Below are 12137 nucleotides of genomic sequence, written 5' to 3'. Positions count from 1 at the left end.
GGAAACTTCTCGTAGCCACATACTAACCACTAAACCACATATCTGATAGGATGTTAAGGGGAAGCGGGTATTAACCGACTCACTAGATCCATATCCAATGGAATGGATCATGTAGCCGATCACTCACATGAGCAGGGCATTACATAGATTACAGTTGTACTAGTTACTTCAGTTACTTACAATTAGCATTAGCTCAGTCATTAGCACTAACTAATCATTTTCTTGTAATTACTTTCTTGTAATTTTGTTTTGTGTAATCTTATCAGAACATATATAAAAAGGATATTTTAGGGTCTCTCTTCCAGAGAGAGAGAAAACCCTTTCTTTATCTTCTTATCTTCAAAACCTTTCATGGTATCAGAGCAGTAAAGGGAAGACAACGACCGAACAACGACGAAGATGACGGCGGTGACGATCACGACAAATATGAGTTCTACATCAAGATATCACTATCCGAGCTCCTTGAATGCAGCAAATTTTGTCACGATCAAGCTCACATCTGAAAATTTCCTTCTCTGGGAAACTCAAATCCTGTCTTTGATCGAGAGTCAAGATCTGATCGGATTTATCAACGGAGATTGCTCCTCACCAGATCAAGAAGTTGAATCAGAAGAAGGAAAGATGATCGTGAATCCCGATTACATATCTTGGATTCCGACAGATCGTCTTGTCAAAGCCTGGATCACCGGAACCTTGTCGGAAGAGGTTCTTGGACTTGTTGTTGGGGTAAAATCCTCATTCGAACTTTGGAATACACTATCGGATGCATTCTCTCAAGCTTCAGAAGCTCGAGAGTTCGAACTCTTGTCGAAGTTGCATTTTTTGAAAAAGAAAGACTCGGCATCACTCTCTGTATATTTGCTAAATTTCAAGAAAATTTGCGACCAACTCAGTTCCATTGGAAAGCCGGTTCCAGATCAGAGGAAAGTTTTTCTTTTATTGACCAACCTTGGTCCCTCGTATGAGAATTTCGCTACAACGATGCTGAAACCCCCAGTGCCGACCTATAATGAGTTGATTCCTCTGCTACAGAGTCATGATCTGCGTAACAAAGGTAATATTTCTGATTTTCCAAACTATAATCAAGCTTTTCTTGGAGAAAAGACCAATCGATAGAATAATAGATCGAACAGAGGAAGAAGTTCTGGTTCTTTCTTTCCATCTCAACGAGGCAGAAACAACTTCTTTTCTTCTCGAGGGCGTGGCTTCATACAGAATGCCAGATCCAATTCAGAAGAAGATAAAGAAAATTGAGATGATCACCCAAAGAATGTAGTGCAACAAGGATACAGAGGAGGTAATAATAATTCTCGACCAGTCATCAAATGCCAAATTTGTCAAAAATTGGGACATGGAGCTCTCAAATGTTGGAGTAGATTTGATAATAGCTTTCAGTCTGATGATATACCACAAGCCCTTGCTGCAATTCAGTTGAGCAATTCTCAAGATTCTGAATGGTTTCCTGATACTAGAGCTACAGCTCACATTACTGATACACCAGGTAATCTTCATACTTTAACTCCATATACGGGCACACATACCGTTATGATAGGGGATGGCACTCAATTGCCTATAACACATATTGGTGAAAGTTCTCTTACAAGTGGACCTTTCTCTTTGCCATTGAAGAATGTTCTACTAGTTCCATCTATCCAAAAGAGTTTACTATCGGTTTCACAACTAACTAGTGATTACCTTTGCTTTTTTGAGTTTAACAAGGATGATTTTGTGATTAAGGATCGTCAAACAAGGAGGATTTTGGCATCGGGGAATAAGCAAGGAGGACTCTACGTGTTCAATGATCAGTCGGTGGCTGATCCACAGATTGAAGCCTATTTTTCTTCTCGTTCTCGGTCTGCTACAGAAGATGTTTGGCACATGAGGCTTGGTCATCCTCAAAGGAAAACAATTCAGTTTCTCCGAAGTAATGGTTTGGTTTCTGTCACAAAGAACTCAAAACATCTCTGTTCTAGTTGTCAAATTAGTAAAAATACAAAGCTGCCTTTCATTAGTTCTTTTACTAAAAGTAATTCTCCACTTGAACGTATACATAGTGATCTGTGGGGAAAGGCCCCGGTTGACAGTGTGCAGAAATTCAAATATTATGTTGTGTTCGTTGATGATTTTTCTAGTTATACATGGATGTATCCTCTTAGGGGTAAATCTGATTTTGTAAACACATTCTTGGGGTTTCAAACTATGGTGGATCGACAGTTTAATTCCAAAATCAAAGAGTTTCAGTCAGATGGGGGAGGTGAGTTTTCGGATAAAGCCTTTTTTACATCATCTTAATAACTGTGGTATTATCCATCATCTTTCTTGTCCAGGTACACCGGAACAAAACAGTGTGGCTGAAAGGAAACATAGACACATCATAGAGTTGGGCTTGGCTTTGCTGTATACCTCCTCTGTTCCTTGCCGTTATTGGGTTGAAGCCTTCTCTACAGCGGTATTTCTCATTAACCGCTTGCCATCTAAAGTACTCAATATGGATTGCCCTCTTTCTCTGTTGTTCGGAAGAAAGCTTGATTACTCTATGTTGCGTTTGTGTGGCACTCAATGTTTTCCTTATTTACGAGATTATGCTAAGAACAAGTTTGCGCCACGTTCATTACCTTGTATTTTTTTGGGATACAACGACAAACATAAAGGCTACTGTTGTCTCCATTTTGCTACAGGCAGAGTATACATTTCAAGGCATGTTGTGTTTGATGAAAATCTATTTCCTTTGGCAAACTCGTCTACAATCACTTTAGCACCAAGTGTCTCTCAAGCTGCCTCTGTTGCACAGGACTTTAGTTGTTTTGAAAAATGGCTTTCTCCATCTCAATCCAACATTACACATTCTCAGGTGCAATCTTCTTTACCTTCATCTACTGACCCTTGGTTCTCACCAAGTGATGATATTTCTAATCCTCTCAATAATGATTCTATCCTTCCCTCTCATGAGTCTCATATTTCTTCACCTACTATTGGTTATTCCCATCCCTCTGTTTCTATTTTACAACCCACATCGTCCCATCCAAACCCATCTCATTGTTTATCTGTAGTGGCAGCCCCATCTATCTTGAATCCATCTACAGAGAATACCCCACCTACTATTGTACAAAACCAACTTCAGCCCACTTTAGCCTCTGATTCTCCTTTGGGCTCCTCTCATACAAGGATCAATTCAGTTGGACCATCCTCAACCAATCAAATGGGTTCTTCCTCTCCCATGGATCCTGTTTGCTCTTCATCTTTACCTACCCATTCAATGGTCACCCACAGCCAAGCTGGAATACATAAACCAAACCCAAAATATGCTCTTTCTGTTTCTACCATACCAACCGAACCCACTTCGGTTAAAGCTGCCCTTAAACATAATGGTTGGCGGTCTGCAATGATTGATGAAATGGATGCCTTAAAGGCCAATCAGACATGGACATTGGTTCCCCGAACATCATCCATGAATGTTATAGGGTGTAGATGGGTTTTTAAATCTAAGCTTTGTGCTGATGGTTCTTTAGAACGTCTTAAGGCTCGGCTTGTGGCAAAGGGGTTCAAGCAGCGCGAAGGTGTTGATTTTATTGAGACATTCAGTCTGGTTGTTAAGCCTGGATCCATTCGGTTGGTTCTCACTATTGCTACAGTACTTCGATGGCCCATTCGACAGCTTGACGTGAAGAATGCTTTTCTTCATGGCCATCTCTCTACCCCGGTTTATATGAGCCAACCATCGGGTTTTGTTGACTCTCGTCAACCCCATGCTGTTTGTTGTCTTCAGCGTGCGCTTTATGGCCTTCGTCAGGCACCTCGTGCTTGGTTTGATCGTTTTAGCACATTTCTTCTATCTTGTGGTTTCTTCTGCAGTGTTTCAGATTCTTCTATGTTTGTTTATCGTCGTCTTGGTCGAGTTCTCGTTCTATTACTCTATGTTGATGATATAGTGCTCACCGTGAACGATTTGCATTTTTTGGACTCGTTTATTATTGTACTCAGTTCCACTTTTGCCATGAAAGATCTTGGCTCATTACACTATTTCCTTGGTATAGAGGTCACTTCAACGCCTCAGGGGCTGCATCTATCTCAGTCTAAATATGCATTGGATATCCTTCGGCGTGCTCATATGACCGACATTAAGTCTACCTCCACTCCTATGGTGCTTCATCCTGATCTGACCGCTACTACATCCTTTGCCGATGTTACTCTATTCCGTAGTCTTGTGGGCGCGTTGCAGTATCTAACCATGACAAGACCGGATATCTCTTATGCCGTTAATTCAGTTTGTCAACATATGCATGCTCCTACTTGTGCTCATTTTGCTATGGTCAAGCGCATACTTCGGTATGTTCGTGGCACTTTGGACCTTGGATTACGAATTGTTCGTGATAGTTCTCTCACCTTGTTTGCATTTTCTGATTCGGATTGGGCTGGGTGTCCTGTTACACGACGGTCCACTACTGGTTTTTGTACTTTCCTGGGCTCCAATTGTATTTCTTGGAGTGCCAAGAAACAACCTACAGTTGCTCGCTCTAGCACGGAGGCTGAGTATCGTGCAATGGCCTCTACAACAGCCGAATTGACATGGCTATCATTCCTTCTTCGTGATCTCGGTATCACACATCCCCGGCCTGCTTTGCTGTTTTGCGATAACATGAGTGCACTTCATATGACTGTCAACCCCGTGTTTCATGCTCGTACGAAACACATTGAGATTGACTACCACTTTGTTCGTGAAAAAGTGGCTCTCGGTTCTCTTCTTACTCGGTTCATTCCCTCTACTCACCAGCTAGCGGATATCTTTACAAAACCTTTAGCTCGTAGAGAGTTTCATCGCATTTGTGCCAAACTAGGCCTTTGTCTTCTTCCCCGGCCCAGTTTGCGGGGGGATATTAGCCGACTCACTAGATCCATATCCAATGGAATGGATCATGTAGCCGATCATTCACATGAGCAAGGCATTACATAGATTACAGTTGTACTAGTTACTTCAGTTACTTACAATTAGCATTAACTCAGTCATTAATTAGCATTAGCTGAGTCATTAGCACTAACTAATCATTACAAATCATTTTCTTGTAATTACTTTCTTGTAATTCTGTTTTGTGTAATCTTATCAGAACATATATAAAAAAGGATATTTTAGGGTCTTTCTCTCATAGAGAAAGAGAGAGAGAAAACCCTTTCCTTATCTCCTTATCTTCAAAACCTTTCAACCTCTACTCAACCATCGAGGCCTACCTCATCTCCAATTCCTCCAAGAACGCAAGGCGTCTCAAGGCCGATGCTGGCTTCAACGCCCGTAACCTCATACTCAGCATGGACGACCACGAGCAGGTCACCGACCGGTTCCAAGGCGTCAAACTCTGGTGGTCTTCCAACAACAAAGTCTCTCCCGCACCTTCCTTCTCTTTCTACCCGGCCTCCAACGATAAGCGCTACTACAAACTCACCTTCCACATGCGCTACAGGGACCTCGTCACCTCCTCTTACCTCAACCATGTCATGGAAGAAGGTAAAGCTGTGGGAGCGAGAAACCGGCGGCGGAAGCTTCACACCAACAACCCAAAGTCTGTGTGGAGTCATGTGGTGTTTGAACACCCGGCTACGTTTCAGACGCTGGCGATGGAGCCTGAGAAGAAGGAGGAGATCATGGACGACCTCTTTAACTTCAGTAAGAGCAAGGACTACTACAAGAAGATTGGCAAGGCTTGGAAGCGAGGCTATCTGTTGTACGGCCCTCCCGGGACCGGTAAGTCTTCTATGATTGCCGCCATGGCTAATCTCTTGGATTACGACATCTACGATCTCGAATTGACGTCCGTGAAGGACAATATGGAGCTTCGGAGGCTGTTGATCGAGACTAGGAGCAAGTCGATCATCGTGATCGAAGACATTGATTGCTCCCTTGATCTAACCGGCCAAAGGAAGAAAAAGAGCAAGGAGGATAAAGAGAAAAACGAAGATGAAGGTGGCCCAGCAGCAGCCGTTAAAGAAGAAGAGGAAAAGAGTACGGAGAGCAAAGTGACTCTATCTGGCCTTCTCAACTTCATAGATGGACTCTGGTCGGCCTGTGGAGGAGAGAGGCTTATCGTGTTCACCACAAACTATGTGGATCAACTGGACCCTGCTCTCATAAGGAGGGGTCGGATGGACAAGCATATCGAGATGTCTTACTGCTGCTACCAAGGGTTCAAGGTGCTGGCAAAGAATTATCTGGACCTGGATTCCCACCCTCTGTTCGAGACGATTCATGAGTTGATGGACGATCCTCATATTATGATTACTCCCGCTGATGTTGCAGAGAATTTGATGCCTAAATCCTTTGGGGAAAATGCCACGACGGACTGTCTGGAGGCACTGATCTGTGCTCTTCGAGCGGCTAAAGAAGAAGCATTAGCAGCAGCGGCAGCGGCAACCAAGAGCTTTCGACGTCAATCAAAGAAGGTAGAATCGTTGACCAGTGGGGAAGAGGTTGCTAAGTCGAACCAGTTGGAAAACAAGGATACGGTTTGAGGAGAGAACCAGACCGGACCAACTAGCAGTAGGAATTCCATACCGTCCGTTTCTAATATAATAAGAGCATTAATAAATGCTCCTCGTCCTCTATATTTAATGTGGAGGCCCACGTTGTGTGTGTGTTTTTTCAATTTTTTTTTTTTTTTTTTTCCCGGTAGAAGGCCCGTGGCCGGTGGTGGATGGGTTTGGTAGTAGAGAGGCCTACGGTTATCAACTTTTCAATATATTTATAGGGATTGGCGTTTGGATACATCGCACTCTGCAGTCTCTACCCTCCCCCAATCAAACCTGAATAGTGAGTTGGTATGAACTGGTTCAAAGTTGATATGAGACTATTCAATCCATCCAGTTATGTCCTGTTCCTACCACACACTTACGCCGTTACACGTTGATCACTTAAACTGTTCAAGGCCCAAGCCCAAGTCCAGGTTGTGGCATGGGCTGCTGGCATAGTCCCATGGGCCATGTCTGCAATTGTCATTGTTTCATGTCATCGAGACCGCCAGTTATATGCACAGGCAATGTAAGATCATCCGTGGTCCTATGGTTCTACATTTTCCTATTTTCTTGATTAAAGAAAGAATTTAAGAAGAGAAATGATGTGGGTCTGGGTCTGCATCCTAAAATGGTAAAGGGGTCAATGCCAATCTGCATTAAGAAAAGAGGTGAGATGGACCAGCCCAGCCGTGCAACCCAACCTCTGGCTCATGAAACCGAGTTCCAAGTTCCAACTCCTCACCACTGGGACAGCATGGCAGCACCTAAAAAATTGGCAAGCACCCCCTGGGATTTCTATGATTTATTATAGTCCTATTCCTATATTTTAGGAATTGCAAAATTTCTATGAAACAAGATATCGGTTTTGGGAAAGGAGGATTATATTTCCTATCTTTTTGGTAGCTCAAATGGAAGGAATCAATTCGTCCAAAGTTTGGGCAAGCAAGGAAGAGGATTTTGGGGGTTTCTTCATTTTCTTTATTTTATTTATTTTTTATTATATATTTTAGGTGTCAAGGATCCCACCAGGGTTACTTTGATTAGATTAATTTTTCTAAGCAATCTCAGCCAAAGGATTATGAGGGTTGAGATTTGAGATTTATGGTTTTCTTTTCTGTTTATATATAACGTTTTTTGAGCATGTGTTTTTCCTTGTATTTTTCTTTCTTCAGGAGAGTAGTACTAAACCATAGCAGGTAAACTACTAATTAAATTAGCTAGCTACCCTCCATTCTTCCTCTTCTACTTCTTCTCTGGTCTCTCACAACCAAGACGGTGGAAATAAAGGTGAGGGATGGACTGTGAAGGGTTTGAAAGGAAGGACAGTGAGGAAATCAGTGGAAGGGATGAAGGGAGTGACGCAAGTAGATGTGGATCCAAAGAAGTACAAGCTCACTGATACAATTTCAATTTCTTATCACTCACGGTGATTCGGTACGTGGATCCAAAAAAGGTATTTCCAGTACCGTTTGGGCAAGAAGGTGGAGCTTGGTAAAATTTATCTCTGTGGATAATACTGCACGAGAATGTACAAGAACCTGATCCACACTCAAGAGTTCTTGTCTTACATCCCCATACAAAAAGGTGGCCCACCCACAAGCTCTAGCTGCATATGATAAGGGGGCCCGAGGATCAAGTTCTCATACGAGAATTATTCTTATACAGTATTGATCCACACAGATGAAATCCACCACCATCAATCCAGCACAAGAAAAATTATCATTCGAGGACCTTATCCGCTCTCAAAATTTGTGACGATAATCCCAAGTTCCCAACACTTGTTCCGGGTAGAGATGAATCTGTGAGAAAAATTGATTTACTGAGAGTTTCCCTAAAAAATATCTTGGAAGAATTTTAAATAATATTTTTCCTTTTTTACTGAATTGGTAATAAAGATTGCGCGAATTTACATAAAATAGAAAATCTAGAAAGACTTGGTAAGTGAGGTGGAGTGATACAATAAAGGTAAGGAGATATATGGTAGACGAGTTGGCTAGCCCCACACCCGAGCAAAGGAACATGTGAGGAAGAAGGAAATAGTACCACCACGTTCATCCCATTTGCACTTAACCGCTACTTACCCTTTCTCTCTCCACACTCAATATAACAAGAATTCCCAGAAGAAGAAGAAATAACGGTGATGATGAGGGAGGATTTATGGACAAGCTTAGGCTCAAAAGCCGCGGCCATAATGTTCATCGGGGCCATGCTCCAGAAATACTTGCCCTACCAAATCCAAGACTACCTTAGTAAATACGTCAATCAATTATTCAAAACCCTTTTTAAACCAATACATGCAAATCACGGAAAAAAATCGTCTATAATTCTGATCTCGTATAATTCCGTGCAATATCACCTTCGGGCGGTGATACGTGTATTGATACCAATACAATGGTCCAGATCTGATTTAAATGTCTCTTCACTGATTTAATGTTTTATTAATTGTATCAGATCTGGACCATTGTATTGGTATCAATACACATGTCACGACCCAAAAGTGATATTACACGGAATTGTACGAGATCGGAATTGCAGACGATTTCTAAATCACCTTTCACGAGTACGCCGCCGACCGCTTCAAGCGCAGTGACCTCTACTCCACCATAGAGGCCTACCTCATCTCCAACTCCTCCAAGCACGCAAGGCGTCTCAAGGCCGAAACCGGCCACAACGCTCGCAACCTCGTACTAAGCATCGACGAACACGAGCAGGTCATCGACCGGTTCCAAGGCGTCAAGCTCTGTTGGTCTTCCAACTATAAACTCTCCCATACTCCCTTCTCTTCCAACCCGCCTTCCAACGATACGCGCTACCTCAAACTTACCTTCCACATGCGCTACAGGGACCTCGTCACCTCCTCTTACCTCAACCATGTCATGGAAGAAGGTAAAGCCGTAGGAGCGAGAAACCGCCGGCGGAAGCTCCACACTAATAACCACAGGTCGGTGTGGACTCATGTGGTGTTCGACCACCCGGCCACGTTTCAGACGCTGGCGATGGGGAACCGGAGAAGAAGAAGGAGATCATGGATGACCTCATTAACTTCAGTAAGAGAGGACTACTACAAGAAGATTGTTAAGTCTTGGAAGCGTGGCTACTTGCTCTACGGCCCTCCCGGAACCGGTGAGTCTTCTATGATTACCGCCATGGCTAATCTCTTGGATTACGATATCTACGATATCGAATTGACGTCCGTGAGGGACAATATGGAGCTTCGGAAGCTGCTGATCGAGACTAGAAGTAAGTCGATCATCGTGGTCGAAGACATTGATTGCTCCCTTGATCTCACCGGCCAAAGGACGAACAAGAAGAAGGAGAAAGAGAAAGAGAGAGAAAAATGAAGGGGAAGGTGGGCCAGCAGCAGCCGTTAAAGGAAGCGGAGAAGAGTATGGAAAAGGAGAGCAAAGTGACTCTATCTGGGCTTCTCAACTTCATTGATGGCCTCTGGTCCTCCTGAGGAGGAGAGAGGCTTATCGTGTTCACCACAAACTACATGGATCAACTGGACCCTGCTCTCATAAGAAGGGGTCGGATGGACAAGCACATTGAGATGTCTTACTGCAGCTACGAAGGGTTCAAGGTGCTGGCAAAGAATTATCTGGACCTGGATTGTCACCCTCTGTTCGAGGCGATTCACCAGTTGATGGACGACACCCAGGTTAAGATCACTCCCGCCGACGTTGCAGAGAATTTGATGCCTAAATCATTTGGCGAAAATGCCAAGGCGGACTGTCTGGAGGCACCGATCAGTGCTCTTCAAGTGGCTAAAGAAGAAACGGCAGCAGTGGCAACCAAATAAATGGAAGCGACTGAAAGGCCACTTTTTAACTAAAACGAAGGATGATATTTATATGATGGAGAATCATGCCCTTCAACCTCTCCAATGAAACTAATACCTTCATGCCCTTCAATTTAGCCATTACATCCTTTTGTTGAAAATTTTCTGGTTGTTTATTATGATGATACTCTTTTATCTATAATGAAGAAGAATATGAACATAGTGATCAATTGAGACAAGTAATGAGAGTATTACTTTGGATTCATTAAGGCCGAAGCACAAGAGATGAACTAAAGAGGAACAAGAAGTAACTAGATCAAAGATGCAGACAAGCTAACATGTGTAGGCAAAACTAAGTTCAGGTTAGTATATCAAACAGATGATCAGGTATAGACCAATAGACCATGTCCCACATATAATAGTGAAAGAAATTTAACATCAAGTTGATATTACCCTAGAAATTTTACACTTTTAAGTGACATCGGTCCATCACTTGCAACTTTGTGGAATGACAATTTGCTGCTTCTATCACTAGAGAGAATGCATATGACCACCAATCCCCAAAGCTCTTACAGGAGTGTAGAATCATTTTACAAATGGTTCATATGATCATCACCTAAGAAAAACTGTTCATCATAGTGGAGCAAAGTGATTTCTGAATCCACCATGAAGTCAGATGATGGGAAAGTACAGCTTAAGCAGTTACTACTACAGACCAAATCAGTATGAAACTACACATCAATTGGAAGTAGAAAAAACAAAAACAAAAACTGAAATGTTTAGCTTCCTTGAGAATCTATCGAAACTATGTCAATGAAACATCATGCTACCTCACAGAGGGAAGATGGCACCAACACAACAAGAGAACAGTCTTCAGCTTGTATCTTTTGGTCAGCAGATCATCAAACTCTAGAACAAATGCAAATTAATGGTACAATCCTGCAAGAATGAAACTTAAGGGGCTTAAACTCAAAGCCAACAATTTTCTTTTGCTACCATATCAGCTTTCATGGGTATTGTACATTGATCAGAAAAAGAGCAGGCCAGCAAGGGACTCCATACAAATTCCCACCCCGTAGCATGCATTGCTTCGGAGGTAAAAATTTAAAGATGACTACCATATCTACACAATTCTCCGCATCATTTTGTGCTCCCTGCTGGGAATCACTGAATAAATTACACTGGAATGGCAGCTCACCACACTATGCCATTGGGAGAATTCAACAATCGCAACCCCTTTCTTGAACTAGTATCAAAATTAAGAAATGGCTCATCAAACACCCAGCCTGACCGAGAACGAAGTGTACAAACCCCACTTTCCCACAGCAGACGGTGCACAGAGCCCCAAAGGAGGGTGGATTCTTCACAGAGGATGCCTAGAAATTGTCCATGTTTTCATCTTTTAGTGTGCCGGGGCCATCATCAAAACCAGTACCTGGAGCAAGCTCATTTAGGTCCAAAAATCGCCTTTTTGGTACACCATTATATTTTTCCTCGCTTGAGCTATTTGTTTTCTCAGGTGGCTGGCTTTGCTCATTTTCTACCTTCTCATGGTATTCTTGAACTGGTTCATCAACTTTCATTTCCCCATTATTCTCATCACCCTGGGAATCCTGACTTTCCCTGGAGTCCTCCATATCATTGCTTGCATCTGATTGCCCGTCTGATGCATTTGGTTTCTCAGGTTTCACAGAGTCTGCTTCTGATTCAGACAGCTCATATTGTCGATAGTTTATTTGGTTTCGAGTGGCCCTCTTGCTTCGTCTCAAACCTGACTGAAGGTCATCAACGGACCTTAATTTGGCACCTCTCCTGCTTCGACTGGGGAGCTTTTCAGATCTATGATGCTCTTCTGTATCAT

The 12137-nt window shown here is 42.7% G+C and overlaps 1 protein-coding gene and 2 pseudogenes across 1 annotated transcript; 2 read left to right on the top strand and 1 right to left on the bottom strand.

Moving 5' to 3' along the window:
• Positions 1-5222: 5222 nt before the first annotated feature.
• On the top strand, positions 5223-6353 carry LOC122061472 (AAA-ATPase ASD, mitochondrial-like). The gene is made up of 2 exons (XM_042624740.1): positions 5223-6180; positions 6287-6353. The coding sequence occupies exons 1-2, from the start codon at positions 5302-5304 to the stop codon at positions 6293-6295; spliced, it is 888 nt and encodes a 295-aa protein (XP_042480674.1). The 5' UTR covers positions 5223-5301; the 3' UTR covers positions 6296-6353.
• LOC122060817 lies at positions 6295-10297 on the top strand (annotated as a pseudogene).
• A 1355-nt stretch (positions 10298-11652) lies between these two features.
• Positions 11653-12137, bottom strand: part of LOC122060816 — a 12310-nt pseudogene continuing 11825 nt past the window's right edge.

This window comes from Macadamia integrifolia, chromosome 14 (genome assembly GCF_013358625.1).
Source record: "Macadamia integrifolia cultivar HAES 741 chromosome 14, SCU_Mint_v3, whole genome shotgun sequence".
NCBI classification, from domain to species: domain Eukaryota; kingdom Viridiplantae; phylum Streptophyta; class Magnoliopsida; order Proteales; family Proteaceae; genus Macadamia; species Macadamia integrifolia.
This window is presented reverse-complemented; position numbering and strand designations above follow the sequence as displayed.

Bases quoted from the DNA above. Each gene is read 5' to 3' on its own strand.
- LOC122061472 (XM_042624740.1), top strand. From the start codon at position 5,302: ATGGACGACCACGAGCAGGTCACCGACCGGTTCCAAGGCGTCAAACTC.